Source organism: Molossus molossus, unplaced genomic scaffold, assembly GCF_014108415.1.
Source record: "Molossus molossus isolate mMolMol1 unplaced genomic scaffold, mMolMol1.p scaffold_m16_p_11, whole genome shotgun sequence".
NCBI lineage: Eukaryota > Metazoa > Chordata > Mammalia > Chiroptera > Molossidae > Molossus > Molossus molossus.
In genome coordinates, this window is record NW_023425346.1 from 102,124,547 (window position 1) to 102,147,718 (window position 23,172).

General features: G+C 57.0%; 1 protein-coding gene across 1 annotated transcript in view; it reads right to left on the reverse strand.

The window, feature by feature from the left end:
- NGEF (neuronal guanine nucleotide exchange factor) overlaps positions 1–22,928 on the reverse strand; it is a 31,158-nt gene extending 8,230 nt beyond the window's left edge. Inside the window, exons 1-6 of the mRNA XM_036254309.1 lie at positions 22,681–22,928; positions 21,825–21,967; positions 16,113–16,408; positions 4,085–4,245; positions 2,773–2,925; positions 1,543–1,672 (exon numbers count right to left, since the gene is read on the reverse strand). Coding sequence (XP_036110202.1) covers positions 1,543–1,672; positions 2,773–2,925; positions 4,085–4,245; positions 16,113–16,408; positions 21,825–21,967; positions 22,681–22,787 — 990 coding nt within the window. The 5' untranslated portion in view covers positions 22,788–22,928. The remainder of the gene's footprint in view (positions 1–1,542; positions 1,673–2,772; positions 2,926–4,084; positions 4,246–16,112; positions 16,409–21,824; positions 21,968–22,680) is intronic.
- Between the last annotated feature and the right edge of the window lie 244 nt (positions 22,929–23,172).

The following is a 23,172-nucleotide window of genomic DNA, read 5'->3' on the forward strand; positions in this document are numbered from 1 at the left end:
AATTTTTCCTGAATTATCAAAAAATGATGCTCATGTTGCCTTTACCGATAGATTACAGTTGTACTGCTCCCCGGACTTGGTGTCTGCCTCCAGTCCTCACTCCGCCCATACTTTTTGATCAGCTCGGCCCTAAGGGGGTCTGAGGGCGTCTGAGCACAGACCTCCTCCCGCCAGCTGCCCTGTGCACTGACTGCCGAACACCGCTGACGACCACTCCGCGCTGGACACACCTGGATGGCGGGACGCCTTCTTCACACAATGCTCGGCCTCTCTCCTGAGACCAGACGGGACCTAGATCCCTGCCACCTCCGACATCCCGCAGCTGCCCGGCCTCCCGTGGGTACCTGCCCGCCTCTGCCCACAGCCAGGCAGGAGACCACAGTCATCCCAGAAGCCTCCTCGCACCCTCACCAACATGGCCACCAGACCCTGTCCCTAATGCTCCCCTCACCCAACCAGCACGGCCAGGCTCTACCTTTTCCCATTGGAATAGAACGCCCGCCCCATCAGCGCCTGCTCCGGGCCTCAGACTCCTCAGCCAGGTGCACGGGTCTGCACACTGGCTGCCTCAGTTCCTCCTGGGCATGTGTGTCCCAGCGCTGCGTGCCGGGACCCCTCTCTGTCCCTCCTTGGTGGTCCCACTATTAAATGCCATCTCCGTGCTGAACGCTCCGGCCCCTCCTTCTCCCTTTGACTCTCGACCTGAATATTCCACTGCTCAAAGTCATCTCAAACTCAGCGAGTTCAGCACCCACCCGGGCTGCTCCCTCACCGTCGTCCCCACCTTGGGGAGCTGCTCAAACTAGAAGAGTCTCCCCTTCCTTCTTACTGCACAGAAGCAAGTCCGAGGCTCAATCCACGGATTTCCTTCCACCCTCCACCCTCCATGCTGGTCATGACATCTTTGTTTTTCTAACCGCCTCCTAATCCTTTCTCCCATGTTCACTCCTGCCCACCGCTCTCCACACGGTGACCTCTGTGTGCTCTGACAAACGTCAACTAGATTAGGTGAATCCCTGTCACACTGAGGACAGAACCCAGTGTCCTACCTGGCCTCTTAGAGCCCCCGATCGGCCTCTGCCTACATCTCCACACTCACTCCTGTCACATTCCCCCAGCTCATCACTGGCCTTCCTCTGTGCACCTGGCTGCCCCAGGGCCTTTGCACAAGCGATTCTGTCACCTGAATGGCTCCTGCCTGTCAGCCACGTCTCAGCTTCAGTGTCACTCATCCGAGACTCTTTCCTGACCCTCCCCCAGCTGGCAGTGGCCAGGAAGCACCCCTATTATGTTACCCAGTTTCACAGTCCTCTCAGCCATGACCACTTCCTGAGTGTGTGCTTGTTGCTCCCTCCCTGCCTAAGTGTGGCTCCCTGGAAGAAGTGAGCCCCCCCGCTCGGCACACGGTAGGAGCTGAATTAGGGTTTGTGGAACAGACAGATTTCCTAGAAGACTGGCGGAGGCCGAACACCCGAGGGAAACAGGTGTCTGGCAGGAGAAGTACACACGAGCCAGGTGTGCCAGGCGGGGGGAGAACCATACCTGGACCAGCAGCTTGAGGCGAGTGACCCTCTGGAAAGGCAGGATGAGGAAGGAGGAGAGGGGCAGCCCCCTGCACTTGGGGTCGAGCTCCAGCTGCGTGATCAGCTCCCGAAAGGCCGCCTTCTCCTGGCTGCGGACAAAGACTCGGGAGCTGGTCTCTGGCTCCCCACCCACAGCCTGGCAGGAACCAGACAGCCACGGGCACCGAACGCGGGTTGATTTCTTTCTTTATTTTAATGGAAATAAACTATTCAATAGTGACTTCGCATGCCTGGCCCACGAAGACGTGGCCAAATATGCCGTGTGTGGGAGGGCATGCCCCGTGTGGCCAAGTCCGCGGATCAGACGCCCAGCCCACGTGCTGGTGACCCAGCAGGAGCCGCGGCAGGTAAACCCACCAGTGACGGGAACAGGCAGCAGCTGGGACAACTGCGGGGAGCCTGTGCTCCTCCTGCCAGATGGGGGCGCTGCGCCTGTAGACGGGCTGGGCTGACGGGGCACCGGGAAACTGCCGCTGGAGTTAGACACAGACCCTGACGTCAGCAGGGACACGGCACCCTGCTCCGTCCTCGGGCCCCTGCACCCACAGCTAACCAGTGCACCCGTGTGCGCTGCAATTTCTAGATTTCTGTTCTCCTGTCTGCCTGCCTTCTCGATGTCTGTCCTCAAAGCCGGCTTCCCAATTCCCTCCGATCCCAAACCCCAAATGCAAAACACCCACCCCCTGAATACACGCCAGCTCTAAAACAGCCACAGTGGATGACAGTGTGACGGAAGGGCCCAGTGAAGTCAGTGTCCAGCTAAGAACACATCACTGGTCACACTGTCATGACGCCCGGCACAGAAATGCAAAGGATTCAAGAGGCAAGTTGCCTGAAAAATTATCTTGTCACCTGAAATCCCAAGAAAGTTCACTCAATGGGCAGATTAGCAAGAAACTCAAGGGCATTGCTGGGCAACGCCCAGCAAAGACACCCCTCCCCCCCTTGTTTTGTCTCTGGTTCAAACCACGTGCCTGCCTCCAGCTGTCCCTTGGCCTCGAACTCCCCTTTCTAGACCTCACAGAGCTCAGCTGGGTGCACAGGTCCAGAGGGTGCCATGGCTGACCGTCTCAGGATCAGCGTTTCTCTAGGGACATGGAGCCCCCTGGAACGTGCCAGGCTTGGGTAGTATCCCGGAAGAGCCGAGGTCCGAGGACCTGACTCAGTGTCCCCATGAAGGCGAACTCACAGCAGTTGTTTGTAGGTCCGCTCCTGGTAGGTCTGGTTGCTGACGTAGGTGATGTAGACCGAGAAGTGGTTGGCCGCGTAATGGTACACGATGTCACACACGTCCGAGATGACAATGTTCTCCTCCAGCCGGCGCTCCAGCTCCAGGAGGAAGCTGCAAAGGTGGCGGCGGGGTTAGGGCGCCCGGGTGCGGACTCGAGACCATCTGCGCTAGCGAGTCCCTCTCGGACGGACCTGCACACGTAAGATGAGGTCCCAGTGCTGGTGGGATATCTGGTCTCAGCAAGGAATTATTGTTCCCTTCTCTTAAGGTGGGAATAGCATTAGGACTATTTTTTAAAGTGAGAGAGCCCTGATCTTTTAGATATACACTGATAGGTCCACAGACGAAAGGAAATGATGTCCAAGATTTGTGTCCGAGCGATCCCGTGGGCGTTGGGGGAGGGTGGGGACATAGCTGAGCCTAGATGCTGAGCGTGGGTCGCTACACGGGTGTGTCTAGTCCACGTGTTTGGAATTTTCCCTAATAAAACATTAACAGATACATCAATAAAGACACCTCTCTTCCCAGCGAGGGTGAAGCAGCAGAGGCCGAGGGGTCTCATGGCTGCTCTGGTCTCAGGGCTGCCGCTCTCCCGAGCCCACTGCGGATGGGCTCGGGTTCGGGGGGGGGGACCCGCTCGGAGGGGCCCACGGAGAGCCAGCGGCTCTGCCATGCTGGGTTTCACATCTGAGCACTGGTGGTGGGCCACGTGACCCGAAAGCCGAGTTCTGCGCTGTTGGCTGTAAAACCCCGCGGCCCACAGTGAAAGGGTGAGGGGCTCTTTTTGCCCTAACGCCACGATCGGGGTCCGCTTCTCCTTTGGAAGACTCGGTTAATGGATGTCTGTGCTCCCCTGAGCCCACCAGCCTCTCAGGGGACCAGACAGAAGCACAGCTCTGAGCACTGCCACACGCTGGCAGACCCCCCATGGCGGGGACAAGGCCCCAGAGGCTCTCAGACCCTGCACGCACGGGCCAGGGTGCTAGGACTGTATCAGGACGAAGAACAGCCTACACGGATGCCCCAGGACCCGTCAGGACACCAGCCACACCACCTGACTGTGCGGGACACTTGTGCTCCCGGGAAGGGACTTGCAGCCACGACCTGTCCAGGGGGACGTGACTGGCCGCCCTGCCGGGACGGAGGCAGGTTTGGGGTTTATGTGTCTATTCCGTTCTTATCGCGGAAACCCCCAAACCTAGCAAGCGGAGAAGCCTGAGGGGCGAGCAGGCGCCCTGCCCGGGAGCCGGCCACGGAGCCGGCGGCTCACCGCTCGCTGACGGCCAGCACGTCCAGGACGTTGGAGAAGAGGGTGTGCGCCTCGGACGGGTGCAGGAGCTTCTTCAGCCGCTCGTTCTCCATGAAGTGGGACACCAGCAGGCTCAGGCTCTTGTAGTAGGAGGCCTCGGAAGTGACCAGCTCGAACATGGCCTGCGGCAGGACAGCGGCAGAGCGGACAAGAGGAGAGAGTGGCGGATTAAGCAAAACCGCAAGGACAACAAATATGTATCTATTTCCCTTCGCCCTGCAGATTGGAAAATGGGCAGCTCCGATTTCTCCCATGGTCTGATTTTATAACGTAATTGACAGTGCACTTTCATCTTGGAAGAGAAACAGGGACCCACAATCAGACCAGCTTCCTGGAGGCACCTGCTGCGATCACACTGTCTATGAACACCTCATCGAAGCCGTTTTCTCGAGAATCGTCTGCCAGGTGTGGGCCGTAAGCAGAGTGCCCGGCTCCCCCTCCTCCTCGCTCCCAGCGACCCCATGACCCTTCCTGACCACCCTGGGCCCACCTTCCCCTTCCCCACCACCCTCCACTGTTCCCCCATCTCGAGCGGGTTCAGGTCCCAGGGTGGCTGCCCAGAAGGGACAGTGCGGTGGGGTGAATTGTGCCCCCCAAAGCCATGTCCACATCCTAACTCTGGCACCTGTGAACGTGACCTTATTTGGAAAAGGGGTCCTTGCAGAAGTAGTTAAGGGTGTCAAGGCGGGGAGGGCACCCACGACGGGGGGCTAAACGCAATGCCGGTGTCTGAACAGGAGAGGCAGAGGGGGGTCTGAACCAGACACACAGGGAGCAAGGCCCCGTGAAGACAGGGAAGCCCTGCCTGGGACACCTTGATTTGGGCCTCTGGCCTCCGCCACCCTGGGAGAACACATTCCTGTCGCTGTGAGCCCCGGCGTGCGTCATTGCTGCACGGGCCCAGGAGATGAACACAGACAGAGGGACGATGGACAAACAGAGGCAGTGACGAGCTGGGGCTCGGGCCCTCCCCCATGTCCTGTCCACTTCCCATGGCTCCAGGGGTTCCTTGGGAAGGATGGGGGTCAGGACGGGAACGGGGGAGGGACTGGCGCGTGCTCTGACACACCAGGCTGTGTCTCATTAATCCTCACAGGTCCCGGAAGGACGTACGAAGCTCCCGTTTTGCCGAAAGGAAACAGGACGTCGAGGGTGAGTGACGCCCGAAGGCGCACTGCTGGGCCCTGGGAGAGCGAAGACTCCCCGAGTCCGGGCCCTGCACTCGGCACCCTGTGTGTCAGGCGCTGCAGAGCCGGGGTCGCCCGGCGTCTGCAGGTGGACGTCCAGCAGCCGCTCTGTGGCTTCCAGGCACAGCTGGGCAAGCAGCCAGTGTGGCGAAGCACTTTAGCATAGTGACATCTTGGTAGGTGCGAGTGCTGACTACCACGCACGGGACCAGCAACAGTGAGGAAACTCACCCGGCGTCATCCGGGGCAGCGGCCAGCTACAGACCCTGGGCACCAGCAGCAGCGGCAGCTGCCCCCCTCCCGCCGCTGAAATGGGCCCTGGCCAGCTGTGATCGTCCCCACGTCACAGGTGCTAGGTCTCCCGACAGGCACAAAGCTACGGAGAGCACCGCACACCGGCCACCCCGACGGGAGCTGTGGGCCCAGCCCTGAGCGAGGCTCCACCCTTTGCTCCGCCAGTGTCCACCCGGTGTCCCGCCCACCGCCCACCGCCACCGCCCACCTCACTCCCTCACACCTGGCGAGACAGACGACCGCGGGCAGGAAGGCCCCGGAAGCTTCTCTGCTACTGAGGATGAGATCACGTCTCTTTCCTGCTGCCACATGTAAGTTTCTTAAGAAAATGTCAAGCCATTTCAGCTCATAAAGTCTAAGCAAATATAATTTTAAAAAACAAACAAAACCTCCAAACTAATTTGTCTGAGTGTTACGGCTACCAGGCGAAGGAAAACACCCGGCCCCGAACGCAGCACCAGAGGGGCTGTGCATGGGAACGCCGTCCTGCCTCGGTTTCCCCAGGTCCCCGGGCCGACGGCATCTTTGTCCTGATCTCCGGAGGTCGGGTCCGGGGCAGCGGGAGGAGGCAGGTGGCCTTCTAGCTGCGGACACCGGAGGGGCTGGGCTCGAACCACTGCGGTGGGTACAGGCTGAGCCGTTTCCCCGGCGCTCACCCTCCTTCTCTGTGTATAGGCGGTTAGTCATTTTCATTTTCCAGGGTGTTTGTCTTCATTTGATATGTCAAATTATTTGCCACCTCAATAAGGTTGTCTTTTCTTCATCCGCATGATGTTTACTCTGTCATTCAAGTCTTTCCACAGCAGCATGGAGAGGACTGGGGTCCAGGCCCTGCTCATTCGCTCGCCCGCCCGTCACCCGCCCGCCCGTCCATCACGCGCGCTCTCGTCCATCACGCGCTCTCTCTCGTCCATCGCGCGCTCCCTCGTCCATCGCGCGCTCCCTCGTCCATCACGCGCTCTCTCGTCCATTTGTTCCATAACCATTTCTGAGCACCGCGGGCGAGGCCCCGGCGTTCTGCGGTGAACACAGCAGACTCCCTGCGGCCACTACGCTGAGATGGCAGGGGGGCGGGGACAGGACAGACAGGAGGACGATGCCCCAGGGCAGGGGAGAGGTGTGTGCGCATGTGTGAGTGTGTTACGTGCCACAGGGCAGCCCTCCTCGGTGAAACCAGCAGCCACGTCCCAGCCCAGCGCCCTCCGTCCCCACCACTGGGCTCACAGGGGGCTGCTGTCTGTGGGAGCACTCAGGCCAACCTGGGTTTATGGGTCACAGCTTGGTCTCCCAGGGGCGCTCTCAGTGCTGGGCTCTTCTGTTGGCCATCTGCCAACAGTCCCATGACCCCTGGCATTTTCCACTCTGGTAACGTAAGCCCACTCCCGCGTGGAGTCTTCGAGGGGTGAGATCCTCAGTGTCAGTGGCTCGCAGGCCAACTCTAGCCATTCCTTCAGAGGGGCCAGTCCAGGTGGATTTGCCACCGGCGAGGGCTGTGACGGGCCTGGCAGCCACCATGGGCCGCGGAGCCGCAGGTGGTTAAGGCCTTGGTGTCGCCAGGCTTCTGCTGTGAGCCAGCACTGCCTCGTCGCTAAGCCTCAGTTTCCAGGTGTGCAGATGGGGACGGTCCCAGCAGGAAGTACTCAGCCCGGACTCAGCCCATCTCAAAGCAGCTGCAGACATGGGGGTGACCATCCACCCGACCTCTGGGCATTGCCTTCACAGGACCACGCTTCGTGGATGGTGCTCTGGCCCCAGGGGTCAGGGAGGGCCTGTCCCAGGAGGTGACATCGGGACTGAGTCCCAGACTTCGACAAGAAGGCCCGTTCCAGGGGCACCTGTGCAGGGAAGAGCTGCGGGAGGAGGGGGCCGGTGAGGACGCGGGGCTGGCCAGGCCCCTGGAGCGGGCTGGGTGCGGGAACAACAGGCTGCTGGTCACACGCTGAGCGCATCCCTTCTGGTCAGCTTGTGGGCCAGAACCACACAGCTGTGTTTTCACGAGGCCGTGGAGGGCTGCTGCCCGGGGCTCTGAAGCCATGCTGTCTCCCCACAGGCCGCCCCGTCACACCCGGGAGGCAGTGGAACATACTTTTCCCAGTAAATTTAGATTTTCCTCCAAAGGAAGGCAACAACGCATCAGAGAAATCGCTGGCATTTCGGTTGGGACCGTCACCGCAGTCTCAGGGGAGCTGCCGGCTGAGCCTCAGCTGGGGAGCATCTCTGCTGCAGACCCCAGGCTTGTACCACACTGACTGCCAGGAGACACCCCACCGATGTGCCCAGGCCCCGGGGGCTGCTTAGGGTTCAGTAACCTCAGGCGGCCTCGGGACTGGAGTGGCCAGAGCTGGGCCCACCTGGACCCGCGTGGGACGATGCATCTAAAGAGAAGAAGGAGACGCCAGCCTACCAGCAAGGGGCTGGAAGAGGAAGCAGAGACACCAAGACCAGTCTGGACGCAAACCACCTGCTTCTGATCAAGGAAGGCAGAAAGCCCTCCCCAAACACGCGTGGTCCTTAAGAACTCGGCCGATGGGCCCTGAGTTGCCCGTGATCGGGCAGTTTGCTCATGCCGTGCTTCTCTGTGGGACGTGGGTCCTCACGCTCGAGGCAAGCTCACCCCACCCATCCTCCAGTGCCCTGGTGGGCACAGCTGGTCCTTCCCGTCTCGAGGGCTGGGCTCACGTGGCTCCGTCTCGTCCAAACTGCTGTCTCGTGTGTGGCAGCTGGCTCTGCTGGCCAGTCCTTGCAGCTGTGCGGGGGCCACTCTGTCGTGCTAGTGACCCCGCAGAGGATGAGCATGGGTGTTGGGAGGCCCTGTCCGCCCTGTACCAGAGACAGCAGCTCAGTGAATGGGCGAGCCTCGGGGGGCGTCTGGTGGTGGTTCCCAGCCACGTTGAGCCACAAGGACTTGGGAACTTAATGCAGTGGTTTCCCCAGCCTCTCCTCGTGTCCCTTACTCAGACCAACTGGCCACAAACTCCTTCCGGCAACTGCACCCTTGCATGCTGGGGAAACGGCACTCCCCTCCCGGGCTGGCCGGGGAAAGGTCGGGGAGGGTCAGTGACCTGGGGGTCAGGCCGCACCTTTCAGGGCCCTCTGATCGGACGGGAGTGTATTACAGCCTCACCCGGCAGCTGACCACACTGGGTCACAGAGGGTGAGTCCAGTGGCCACCGAGGCTGCGGGAGGCCCAGGTGCCCCAGAGAGTCAGAGAGCATCCCACTGCTCTGTCAGCGCTCACTCCCTGCCTCTTCTCGGCTCAGGTCCTCGGGGACCCCCGTGTGGTGTTTCGGTCTGGCGTGGATTGTTTCCGGCTCCCGACCTCGGCGTCAATGGACTACAGCCTCCTGGGATGCTGCCGCCGCCCCTTTAGGGCGATGCCGTGGCTCAGGGCGGCGTCTGCGGGGTCCAGGACGAAAGGGCCGGCGCCTTCCTCCTGCCGGTTTTGTCTGGTGTGTCATCAGCACAGCGAGAAGCACTGTCACCCCCTCACCTCAAGGATCCGGGAGGCCCCTCTCCTCCACCCGAGTCCCAGCCGCTTCCCAGGGGCCAGGATGGCAGGTGTGAGCGCTCACCAAGCGGATGAATGGGACAGATCTCAGGGAGCCGAGCTTCCCCACTCGTTATAGACTGAACTGTGTCCCCCCAAATCCATATGTTCAGGCCCCAACCCCCAACGTGTCTGCATCTGGAGAGGAGGCCTTTGAAGAGGGGCAATGAGGTCACAGCGGGGGGGGCCCTGACCCAAGGTGCCTGGTGTCCTCGTAAGGAGAGGAAGAGGTGCAGGCGAGAGGCCACATGGGGACACAGTGGGAAGGTGGCTGACTGCAGGCCAAGGCAGGGGGTTCACCAGATCCCCATCCTGCGGGCACGTGGGCTTGGACTTCAGCCTCCAGAGCTGTGAGAAGAAGCCGTCTGTCGTGAGCTGCCCCGTGGGGCGTCTGCCATGGCAGCGAGGCGCCCCGACTCCCCACCCAGCGGCAAGAACTCTGTTCCCTGCGCCCTCTGGGCCAGACGCTAGTCCACGCAGCCCCCACCGTCCGTCTGCCCAGGCCGAGGACTGGAGGGTCACTCACGAGGCCCCTCCTGACTCAGGGACACAGTTCCCAGAACCAGGCAGTTGGCGGGAGGGAGGCCCAGGGCCAGAGTTGAGAAAGCGACGTCTCTGCCGTGGCCCCTGTGCCACTGGGCAGGCTCGGACCAGACGGACGACTGGCCGCCAGCGTTGTGTAAAGCAACATTGTGCAAATGCTGCTTCCGAACACTGCCCCAGGCAGAAAGGCGAGTGCAAACCCTGCCTGTCACAGGGCCGCCGACGCCCGGGCGCTGGCTTTGGAGAAAGTAAAAAGCCTTTGCTGCAGAATCGGTGCGCAAGGAGCCGGTGCAGGGCTCAGACCTGCCTCCCACGGAGGGGCTTTGGTTACAGTTAAAGGAAGACGCAGGGCGGATTCTGCCCTTGTCGCCCTGAGTCCTAAATGTTAGGGCGCCTGCCCCTTGCTCGACTTTGCTGTCCATGTGTTTGCTTTGGCCTGGAGGATGGCAGGGGATGAAGAGAGAGCTGGGCCAGAAGGCCAAGGGCTTGGGGGTCCCTCCTGGAGTTCGGGTGCCCCTGCAGGCCACGTGACATCACCCACTGATACCTTAGCTCAGATCCCGCAGTCCTGGCTCTATCACCCTCCACGTGCTGGGAGGAGTTACGGCCACCTTGGTGCTGTGCCCAAGATGCTCAGCTCCTGTGCAGCCACGGACCCCAAAGACGAGCCAGAGGTCCCGAGGGCCTGAGGCTGCCCCAGGGGAGCTGTCTGTGCTGGGGCGACCGCATGCTCCCTCTCCTCTGAAGGGTGCCAGTGGGAGCCAGCGGAAGGGGTGGCCAGGCCCTCCCATCAAAGGCCGAGCCAACCTCTGCTTCTGTGCCAGCCCAGCCCCCCGGGTGGGCTCCCACCAGCTCTCCGGACCTGCTTCCCCCGTGATCTGACTGTACAGCCTTCCTCACGGGTGTGGCCAGTAATCCGCACCCCAGAAGGGTGGACAGAAATGACTCCTCAAAGGCTGTAGTCACGGAGAAGCCCTAGAGTGTCTCTTGCTTCTGTAAACACTAAGTGAGGGACCCCACGGCCTGTGCCTGACCCTCCGCAGAGAGTGCTTGTCCTCACAGGAGATCAGGGTCAAGGCTGAGCAAATTCGTGGGGCCTCGGCTGTCCCACGGGGTGACAGCTAACTCCTGGCATTGCTGTAGAACTAGGGGCTGCCATGAAGAGATTTATATCTTACCATTTGTATAACTCACAAACACACGCATGCACACTCACGCACACGTGCAAACACACACAGTCACAGGCGCTGTTTCCTAGATGAAAGAGAAGAGGAGTTCTCTGGGGTTTGGGTGACCGCTACTGTCCACCTCGAGTCATGCGAAACCCTGCTCCCTCCCGACCTGGGACTAACGTGCTGAACGGTTAAGTTTAGCCCAGAGAGACAAAGGCGTGATTCAGTGAGGGTTGGTAAGTACAGTACAATCACGCTTTAATCTTTTAGATAGAGATACATCCTATGAAGACCCATGGTAACTGCCTTCTACAAGGGACAGTTTTCTTTCGGGGACAAAATGGAAGTACATTTAAGTTCCACGGTGTGACAATAAGTGGACAAACCACGGCAATGCAGCCCTGGTGGCAGAGGCGGAGCAGAGTGACTGCGAGTTGCGCCCTCACTGGCTGGCTCCCCATGGAGATCCCTGGGTGCCGCTGGGTCTCCTCGCCTCCTGTTCCCAGCAGACAAGCTGGAGGTCCCGTCTGAGCACGCTGGGGCTGTGAATGTACATGCGTCCCTGTTCCCTGGGGATAATCAAATATCACTCCCCGTTCATTTTTCAAGATACACACACCCAACTCCCCGAGATCAGGGACCACGGTGAGCCTGCCTCTCTCTGTGCCCTTTGCCCAGACAGGCTCCTGGCACATGCTGGGGACAAAACTCACACCAGCCGCAGAGTGACCGCTCCAGGTCCCGGGCTGGGGACATCGCCTCCAGGTTCTCCTGTATTTCTCAGGACTCCAGTGTCAGGAGTGATTCCCCCCCCTTTCTTCACTTAGTCACCGGCCGTGTGCATTTTTTCTATGAGAAATGTTTTGCCCATTTTCCTTTTGCTGCTCATAGTTTCAAGTCATCAGGACAGGCAGGTTAAAACAAGCCGGGCTTGGGCCAGGGAGGGCGAGGCCGTGTTCTGTGTGTGTCACAGAGGGTTCATCCCCGCTGCTCGGAGTTCCTCCAGAGACAGCTGCTCACCTGTTTGCGTACAGACCCACACTCTGGCAGCCTCGGGAGTGCAGCTGTCCACGCTGCAGTGTGGACGGACTGGAAAGACACGTCCGAGTCTGCCCAGAGTGGATGGAGATGCCCCATGATGAGAAGCCCGGTTTGAGCAGAGCCCTGATGGGACCTGGAACCAGGGAAGACACGACCTACAGAACAGCATGCAGCCCAAACCCTTGCCTGCCCTGTTTGGACACCACTTGGAAACAACAGATGATACAAACGACAACAACCAAAAGCCACTTTCAACCCACAGATTGGCGCGAGAGCCTCGCCGGTCCCCGCGCATCCACCTGAGCCGGACACGCCTCGATACGAATGCACGGAAAAGTCACCGCGCACGAGCGGCTACTGGAAACCTCAGCGTGGGCATCGCTGTGTGTGTGCGATCAGGATAGCCACCCGTGCCAGGCCTGGGGTTCCGAGGGAGTAGCCTAGAGGGGGGAGCTCCCTCCTAGGCAGACTGCGGAGTCAGCAGACCACCGCGGGTTCACTCTCCGAAGCCACAAACATCTAAATCTATCGGTTATACGTTAGGGGTGTTGCAGGAGGACATTAAAAAGAATTATTTCTCTCACAGCTACAACCAGTGGGTTGTTCCCTGCTGTCCATCAGGAGAAAGATTCGGTTTGACGGGGGTTACGTTTGGCAGATGCTCTCCAGAGCCTAGTTGCCCTGGTCAGACAGTGTAACTTTAATGTGATCTTAATGAACACTCCTCTTAAGGACTTGAAGAAAAAAATAACTTTCAAATTATTATTATTATCAAGAATTTAAAACACACAAAAGTAGACCGAATATTATAATGCACTCCCATCTTCAAAAATGTATAACCGATTTTACTACCCCTCTCTACTTTCTCTGTTTTTAGAACATTAATTTCGGAGCTCTCAGAAATGATATCATTTAAATGAATATTTCCGTTTATATTTCAGAAAGGTAAGACTGTCCATTTTTGAGTCCTCACAAAGATCACCAAGAAACCTGTTAATAAAACAACGCTAAATTATTGAACTTATAGCAAGGAAGAAAATTAAAACAACAACAACAGAGTATGATTTTCAACAACAGATTTGTGTGAAAATTAAGAAGTTTGCTACCAGGGCCGGGGTGCTGTGTGGAAGTGACCACTGACTGCTCAGTCCTGTGACATGTGCCCTTTGAATGCAGTTGGCAGGACCCAGCTGCACTGAAAATGCACTTGGCCTCTGACCAGCAGGTGCACCCTCGGCCTCTGTCCCTCAGCGATGGTCCCACGTGAGCACAGGGGCACACACGTGCTCTCATAACTAAGCTCCACGGGCTGATGCTCCAAGTTCAACTGCACTGTTTTCCTGCGAAGCTGTGGGGGGTCCGCTGAGCGGGGGCAGCAGGCCCCTCTCCAGGCCACCTGCACACCTCCCTCCAAGCTGAGTCCCTTGTGTTCATCCTTAACTTACTCAAGCCAGTTACACTTGCTATGCGCTTATGTCCTTTACTGATGAAAACGAACGCATTTCATGGCGAAGGGGGTTGTTTTCATGAAAACTAAGGTGAGAACCATAAGAGTCCTGTGAAGACAAGTTGCTGAAAACCAAAATCGACGCTGCCGCCGAGCCCTGGCAGGTGAGCCTAGTGGTTAGAGCGTGAGCCTGCGCTTGGGTACTAAGGGCACGTGCTTGGGTACCAGGTTCCGTCCCTGACCCTGGCCCATGTGCAGGAGACAACCACTAGACATTAATGTCTCTCTCTCTCTTTCCCCCACCCTCCGTCCCTCCCTTCCACTCTAAGAATCAAGGGGAAAATTGTCCTTGGGTGAGGATTAACAACAGCAGCAGCCTGCTGCTGAATCAAGTGCAAAACAGGAGAAAAACATCGTTAACGGTCCGTAAGGATTTGGCACTTAGGAATCTTCTGAAGTGTCTAAGCTCCAAGATCAGACGGGGCACTGTGACTGCGACGGGAGAGATGACGTGGACACGGCCCGTCCTCCGGCGAGAACCCAGGAGCCCGGCAAAGGCCCGCACACATCTGCATTGGTGGCAGGGTGGTTGTTTTTCAACAGTTCACAAATGTACTAATGAGTTGCTCATTTAATTTGAAAACATTTAAAAATGAAGCGACACGTTTAACAATACAAAAGGACTCACTGTCCCCTGTGGTGACTTGCCTCGCCCCGAATTCTACTCTGACAGTATCATGGGTTCCGTTTGCCAGCCAACTGGAGAGTCGCTGTCCTTCCGTGGAGGAGCAAGCCGTGAACCCCGCGCCTCGTCCCACGGAGCCCGGCTTCTCCCGTCTGCCGCCCTCAGGGCAAGGCCCGGCCTCCTCTGCCTCGGCTCTGCTCGTGTCCTCGGTTCGTATCGTGGTTTAGGTTCTACTAGGATTTATCTCTAGGCTTTCCACAACATTTAAAACCTTCACGTCTCTAACTATCAAGGTAAAAAATACCCCCTCAACTGGTCTCTTCCGTGCTGAGGACTGAGAGGGAACCAGACTCGGCCCCGGTGTGACATTGTGTGAAAGAAGCCAGAGCACACGATGTTGTACAGTTCCTTCCACAGAAAGCCAGAGTTAGGGATGGCGGCTGCCGTGGCTGGCGGAGCCCCTGGGTCTCGCGGAGCAGGGGGGCCTCGGAGGGGATTCCTCCATGTCTTCTGGTGCCTTCCACGTGGTTGCTTTCCATGGGCGGAGGCTGGCGGCTCTCCTCTGCCGGCTCCACCCGCCCCAGGGGAGATGCACCCCCCACTATGCGTCTTCATTTCTGGTGGGGACTGATGACATCATTGACAGCAGCAGGTTCATATAGAACTCTCGATGCAGCCAGATCACTGCTCGCGGCCCAGGCATGTCAACATTTGAACCAATTTCTCCTGATTTTACTGGGCAGGTGAACTGTGGGGCCCTTCAAAAATTCCTTTACTCAGCTTTCCTGGGGCGCGGATGCTTGGGGCCACCGGGTCTGAGTCAGACGACCCTGGGCAGGAAGTATTCTCAGTCCTGGTCACCAACTGGGTGCCCAGTTAGTACTCTGCTTTTTAAGGAAATGAGAAGAGCAAATGTGTCTGCAGAGCCTGGCGCAGGAGTGAGTCACGGGGTCAGAGCAGGTAGATGACCTGTCGTGACTGCAGGAGCAGGTGAGCACAAGGCGGGGCAAGAGGAAGAGATGATGGGACTTGGATCGAATGAGTTGGAAAAACCCAATCTCTTCATTTCCCGCGCTGTACCCACTTTTTATCTTTATTTTACTTATTATTATTTTTTAATCCTCACCCGAGGATATTTTTCTATTCATCCTCAGATAGAGTGGGAGGGAGGGAGAGAGAGAGAAAGAAACATTGACATGAGAGAGACACACTGACTGGCTGCCTCCCGCACGACCTGACCAGGGTCAGGGGTGAACCCCAACCGAGTTACGTGCCCTTGACCGGAATCGAACCCACGACTCTTTGGTCCGTGGGCCGACGCTCTAACCGCTGAGCCACACGGGCCAAGGGTATACTCATTTTTTAAATTTCACAACAAACACACACTGGCACACCTACCATTTCTGTCGCCCAGTCTCTGCCCTTCCTGTTGACCACACTCTCGTCTCCCTATTCCACACCTCTCTGCCCAAATTATCCCGGTGCCACCAAATCGAGCAGTGCTCATTTGTAACTGATTCCTGCCGCCTGGGAGCCACAACCCAGGCGGCACCGCAGCGACGCTCAGCCCCACGGACCGGCCGTCGGCCCGGACATCCAGTGAGGGCAGAGACGCCGGTTCCGGTTCCGGCACCAGCCCCAGAGGGGAGGCCGTGCCCAGGGCTTCCTGTCGGAGCTTCCGCTCACCCCGGGCTCCAGCGACAGCACAGTGCAGCTGTGGGAAGGCCGAGCGAGAAGCCGAGCGCCGACGGGGGCCACGTCCCGGCCCCAGTTTGCTCCGCACCACCTGTGCATTCATGCTCAGGTGCTGGGACACACCCGACGAGAACGGTGGGTCTAAAGAATGCGGTCTGCTGTCTAATGAAACCTATGCGGAGGACACTCAGTCTTGGGATTGAGCTACCCTAGAAGGTGATGAGATTATTTTTGGTCGCCTGTGAAATAAAGGAATTTTCCCGAATGTTCTGAATGGGTGAACCGTGCCAGAAATTCTCAGGGTGAGCCCGCTGCGCAGCCTCACACCACACCGGTTAAAACACCCCACCCCCCAAGACCCCACCCAGGCGCCCTTACCTCCTGCAGTTTAACCTCCTCGGGCTGGAGGATGTCCAGCACCCCACTGCTCTGGATCTCTGGGAGATCCTGCCACAGGTTGAACCTCGAGTGCGGGTTGCTCAGCAGGCAGATCTGGGGCAGAGCCTTCCTCTCGGGTGGACTTGCGGGCAACTCCTCCTCCTCTTCCTCCTCCTCCAGAGTCTCCTCGCTGGCCGGGGAACCGAGGTCATTGGTGTGTATTTCTGCATCCTGTTGCCTCCTGGTTTCAATTTCCTGGAGAGTTGATTTATCTCGGTATTCCTGATACAGGAGCCCTGAAGTCAATAGAATTGGAATGAAGAGCAGAAAAATATTTCGGATGAAGATCTCTCTGAATCACCACGGCAAAGCTTTGTCCTCTGATAAGGGCCAGGGCCCCAGAATACACCAAGACAGCGGACCTGCAGAGGGTCGCCTCTCAACCACCGATGGAAAATCCAATCACACGAATACATGCTTTCCCCCCACACACGTGGCAAACAACAAGAATCTACAACTCGATGTGTTCATCACCAACGTGTGCAGAGTGGATGCAAATGTCCCCATTATGCTTCAATATCCCAACAGGATGCTTTCCCAGCCTTAAACGCTTCCATATTAAAACTCAAGTATGTTCATTTGTGAACTAGGAGTAGTTGTCAACTCTCATCTTGGAGGAAAAAACAATATTTCACCAGCCTTAGGATTCAAAAGGGAAACATTCTTTTTTTGCTTCTGCAGTTTCAGACTTACCTCCTTGACTGATTGTACTTGAAATAAATGTATTCTAAGTCTCCAAGGAGATCTGGGGGTGCCTATGAGTCAGCACAGAGGTAGCACCTCCTCCAGAGGGAAAAACCCATTTCAGACATCCTGGCTGTGGGGTGGCACAGAGGGGCAGCCCAGGGAGAGGGGAAGCCGGGTGGCGAGGGGAGCGGGAAGATGAGGCTGGGAAGAGGGGCATCAGACCCCAAGGGTCTTGTCTGCCTGCTGTGCCCTGGAGGTGCAGGAGGGGGGCTCCACGAGCCCTCAGGCAAGCAGCTCTGGTCCCCATCTTCAGAGGCCTCTGGATGGGAAGGAAGAGGCTGTGGCAGTACTCAAGGGTCATGATGGATGTAGACCTGCCCTGCAGTGTGGGGGTGGGGGTAAAGGAGCCGAACCTAAGTCAGGGCACAGTGATAAGGTGGAAGACAGGTCCTGGTGACTGGCTGATGCTGCTGGGTCATGAAGGATGCCCAGGTGACCAGCTTGGCCATAAGGTGGGTGGGCCCCATCCAAGGAGATGAGGGACACAGGAGGAAGGTCTGGCTGGAACAGGAATGGTGGCAGGAGCCAGCAGGCAGCCGAGCGGGCACCTGTGTGGCGAGATCCAGGGCAGCTGGGCATACTGGTCTGGAGAGCAGTCAGGACCTTTGCTATGCTTATCTGTAAAGCAAAGGTGACTCCCAGGAAAGTTCTGACGGGACAAGTGCACCGTGGGTAGAGCACCTTCCTTACAATGCAGTACAGACGCTGGCTCCTCCTCCGTCTGCATCTATCTGCTGAACATGGCCACACAGTAGAAAAAGGCAGGAAAGAAAACAAACACTGAAATCCTGCATGTGGCTGGCTAGACTAGAATTATAAAAAGGAACCCAATAAATCCACCCTTTGGATTAAACTAGTTGGCTTCCTATGCTCCATGATGCTAAATTATAACGCTTTTACGCGAAGTATAGAATTTATTAAAAAAAAAAAAAAAATCCTGGGATTGTTCAAGGTTACAGTCCAGCAGAATACAACACTGAGTTATTTGACAAAGGAATGAAAAAGAAAACCGAGTCTACACTGAATGCAATATGGACTGAAGATCTATAAAGACAGAGGTTTCCTGTCACCCCCTGAGCTGGTTCAGCCATGAGCACAAGATCTTTCCTGTTGCCAAGAGTAAACCAATTATTCTGCGATTCTGATACTAAGTTTTCAGAGGTTTAAAGAAACTAGGTTCCCACAGTTGAATTGGAGTCACTTTTCTTTTCAAATTTTTTTTTTCTTTATTGATTTTTAGAGAGAGAGGACGGGAGAGGGGGAGAGAGAGAGAAACATTGATGAGAGAGAACATCGACTGGCCATCTCCTGCATGCCTCCCACTGGGGACTGAGTCCACAACCTGGGCATGTGTCCTGACTGGGATTCGAACCGGCAACCTCTTGGTGCCTGGGTCAACGCTCAAACACTGAGCCACGCCAGCGGGGCTGGAGTCATTTTTCAATGCTTAGCACAGTGCTTCCCCCCACATAGTAGGTACATAAATATTTGTTGAATTGAACACTTTTTAAAAATGCAGTTTACAAACCTCAAAAAAATGTCTAATTTGGCATATTTTTGAAGGTTCAAAAACAGATTTCATGTAAGCTACATTTGGCAAATCATGGGTAAAAACTATCTCCAATGTCATATGCTAAACAACAACAACAACAACAATATCTGCAGTGTGGGTAGCTGGATTGAAAATAATATTTCTGAAATCACATTGTGGCAGACACAGCTGACTGCCTTTCCTCTATCCCCTCACACTCCTTCTTCCCAGCTGACAGGGAGAAGTCTGAGTGCTGACCCATTCTGTGCTCAAAGAAGTGGGTGAATGTCAACTGATCAAAACTTTCTGTGACAGTTCCCTTCCCCTTGCCAGTGGTAGAATGTAAGCATGTGACACAACCTGCTTGAGGAGAGTAAGGGGATCGCTTCTCAAAAGGATGTCCTACCCCAACAGACACCTGAAGACAGACTGCCTTTTTTTGCTTTTACACATGACTGCTTGAAGACGTGATGTCTGGAGCTATGGCAGCCATCTTGTGACATGAAGCGTACATGCTGAGAATGGTGAAGGAAAAGAAGCGGGGTGATTGCTTGGCTGCATTAACCAACTGCAGAACATCCTACCTCTGGACTCATAAACTGAGATAGATTACTTCCATTGTTTAAGGTCATTTTACCTTATGCTGGCTATTCTGTTACTTTCAACCAAAGACTTCTAATACAAGTAATTTTAAAATATGCTTAAAACCTCACATTTCTTTTTGTAGTATTTAAACTATGAGTTTAAACACTAATTTTCCTCGAGTTACTATGATTGCACAGAGTTATGTGACACACTGTGCACCCATTTATTTTTCTTAGCTTTAAAATTCAAATTACCACAGAAATAGAGTACCTTTACCTGAGGAACTGTGTTATCTGATTAAATTTCTGTACTTGGTGTACTGTTAATATATTATGTTTTCCTATTTTATGTTTTGTACATTTAGCAAGCACAATGTTATATGGAAATTAATTTTACCTATAAAACTCTGCACCTAGTATTATATTCATGTGGAATTAGAAGGCTCAGTTCTCATCTCTCCTAATTAAAATGACTGATACCAGCCCAGCCAGTGTGCTCAGTGGATTGAGCATCATCCCATGGGCTAAGGTTCCAGTTTGATTCCTGGTCAGGGCACATGTCGTGGGCTTGATCCCCAGTAGTGGCTGTGCAGGAGGTAGCCAATAGATGTTTCTCTCTCTCTCCCTTCCTCTCTAAAAAAATCAACAAAAACATATTTTTAAAAAATCCTTAAAATGATTGATAGCAGGCTGGCTGTGCTGCCCTGCAGACGAGGTAAGCTCCGGAGTCATTCAAAATCTCACTCTCTGAACAGAATAATTTTGTTCTTAGAATCCTTCCAATGGAAACTTCTAAAGAACAGGGGATTCTTTTATTTTTTTACTGAGCAACTTCTACGTGCCAAGCATTTGTTAGGTGTCATCGACAACAACAATAATGCATGTACACACACACACACACACACACACACACACACACCTGCAAAGTCTCAGGGTTCACCATTTCATGCATAATACTGGCATAATTCTGTTCTGGCCTCTGTGGGAGCCACTGCAAAATCCAACACAGCGGTATGCAAAACGCCCCTTAGCCATTCCACTTTCTTCCCCCCTCGGTTACGTTGTGTGTTGAGGAACCTGTCATCCTTTCCTGATCCCTGGCAAAGAATTCACTTCATTCATAGAGCTAAAAGCAGGTAGGGCCGGGGCAGGACTGCACTGGCCTCCAATCTACCAGGAAGGATGTGAGAAGAAGGCAGCAACAGCTCTGTGCTGTCATTCAACACATCTGTTCAGCACCTACTGTGGCTCTAGCCCAGGAGCCAGAAAAAGAGAGTCATCATCATACCAGCAGACACTGGCAGGGCCTGAATGTCGGTCTCTACTGTTTGGCCCATGAGGGAACTGAGGGCAGGCACCAGAGCTCGGGGCCCCTGACTCCCAACTTTGGGCTTATGGCACTGGCCCAACAGGTCCAACCGTCTCCAGGACAGGAGTCTCCACATGCCCACAATGCGACGGGAGCCTCTCCCAGCCCCACCCTGATTTCCTTCCAGTCATGGCATTGATCTTAGCCAAAGAGGATCCCTTTCAAGAGAGTGGAAGTCTAAGTTTCCAGTGTTTGCCAAGGCAGACGTGGCCCTCCTCAGTAGGAAGGACAATGCGGCAGGGAGGTGGGACAAAGGTATTTTCAGGAGTCTGTTCTCAGATCAGCCCCTCTCCATTCCCCCAGTAAACAAAGGGAAAAGCCGCCACCACCAACACCACCGGCCTGACACTCCGGGGGCCTGCTGGAAACAAAACTCCCGGAGTCAGCGGCTTCACAGCGCAGTGTGCGCTCCACCCCCTCAGCTGTGCAGGGCTCAGCTCCTCTCAGGGCTCAGTTTGGAAAAGCCCCTGCCAGGGAAGAGTGGGCCACCCCCAGTCTCCCAAATGCAGGGTCTACTGGGGCAACGGATGCTCCACTTCCACTCGAGACACCTCCTGTCTGTCTGAGTGTTTAGGGTGGAGGACAACGATGACGTTTGGGGAGCAAATTTTCCAAACCTAGAATTTCAGTAGAACAAATAGACTGTCTGCTGCTCTGACGACACTGAAGAACAAAAAGATTTTCTAAGCAGCCTGTACCATTTTCTGAATAATGAAACCCACATGATGAGAACTAGTTTGATGTCATTAGCAATTTTTGACTTTTAAATGCAAGTTTTTGCGTTCGTGGGACGCCGACTCAGTCCACTTTCTGCATTCACAGGGCTTTGGCTGCAGCTGTTTGGAGCTGGACACACACCAGCTGCACCCCACACCGCCCCTCCATGTTCCTGGACAGGCAGGTGGAGCCAGGTCTCCCTAACCCAGGGACCTGGGGGGGGGGTTCCCTGCTCTCTCTCTACTTTACCTCCCCCTGTGAGAAGTCTGCCACTGCCCCCTCTTCCTGAATTGCACCTCAGCCTGGCTCTCCCCAGAAGCACCCCCCCCTTCTTTTTTTTTTTTTGCAGATTTCCTCTCTTCCCAGGTCTTCCCCCAGACCCCTTCCGGGGCTCCCTCCTGCTTGGCCCAGCAGCACCTCACCTCTGGTCTTTCCCACAGAAGTGACGAGGGTCCTGGGTAGACCTCTTTAGAGAGAGCAGGGTAGAAATGCATTTGCTAAATTCCAATTATGCAGCACTATTAAAATGGGGCAGTTTTGCCTATGGAACCATTTAAAACCAAAACATGTCAAAAACGTTCCCTAACCGCTCAGTTACTTTTGCTGGCAGAAATGCAAGGGTGTCTCACCAGCAGGGGCACCCTCAGAGTCCACCAGAAGCCCAGGTTTGCCCCGTGAAGCCCAGCCACTGCGGGAGCACCCACCGATTTGTTCGATGAGGTTCCTCCAGGAGTCGGTGGGGATGGGGTGGATCATCTGCAGGGCCTCGGTAAGTGTGGTGGGGCTGTCGGCCAGCGCTGGGCACTCCTCGGGCGTGGCCCCGTTTCCCGGGGTGGAGGACGACTCGCTGCCAGAAAGAAGCAGGGGCAGGGCCAGTTATTTTTAAGCAACGACACACCTTGGCCAGCTGGCGAGAGACGTTCGTACCCGCGGCCCTGGCCAGCGGACACACCCAGGACCGTCCAGTCTGAGCGGCCACAGAGCTGCCGCCTCTCCCGGCCAGGCGGGCCCCACAGGCCCTTTTTGTCACCGCACCAGGGCGCGACCGAGTGATTCATTCCCACAGCAGCCCGCCCAAACCTTCATGTTTTCGGAGCTCGCGGGCAGCACTGGAAACTTGGCGCTCCCTGCCCGATCCGCGGCGCCGCCCGGACGCCCCGACGGGCCCGCGGCCGGAGCCCAGCCCGCGCTGCGCACCCCGCGCCGCCCACCGTCACCGGTCCCTAGTCCCCTTCGGGCTGGGACCTCCCGTCCCAGGGCCCCTCGGCGCGGAAATCGGGGTGTCGAGCAAGGCGCGCGCCCAGGGCGCCTGTGAGAGGGCACGGGAGGCGGCCTGGGGCAGGGACAGAGGCAGAGCCAGCCCGGGCAGGGACTCACCCCCGACCCCAGGCGGGTGCCGGCATGACGGGGACCGAGAGTGGACTGAGGGACGGCGGGGCCCGTGAGGCATAGGCCTGGGGGGTCGGCGTCCGCGGCGGGGGACGCGAGCTGGGGCCCGAAACGCGCGCGGGGGCGGCGCAAGGGGACAGCGCGCGGGGTCCGGCTGCGGCTCGTCCTCACCTGCCGGGCAGGTGTCCCACCGCCGACTCGCGAGTGTCGCTCTCCGAGGTGGAGCTGTCGTGGTCCACAGCGCAGGCGGCGCTAAAAGCTGCGGCCAGCAGCTCCATGGGGACCAGCGGCCGGCAGGCTCGGGGCCGGGTCAAGGGGCGCGCTGGGGGCCGGAGCCGGGCCGGGGATGACGAGCCGGCTCGGGATCGGGGTCGCAGCGCCCGCGGCTCCAGTCGGAGCTGCCGCCGCCGCCGCCGCTGCCGAGCGCTCCCGCAGGCGGGCGGGCGGGCGGGCGCGCGCCTGGAGGATCCCGGGGTTGCCACGGCAACGGGGAGGCGGGAGGGGCGCGCGCGGCGGGGGCAGGCCGGGCGGCCGCGGGGCGGGGGAGCCGGGGCTGGGCGAGACCCCGGGCCGGCGGACGGGACCCGGCTCAGGACCTCCCGCGGGGCTAGCGCCTTCCTCTCCGGGCGCCACCGCGCCCCGCCCGCGGAGAGGGGGAGGCGG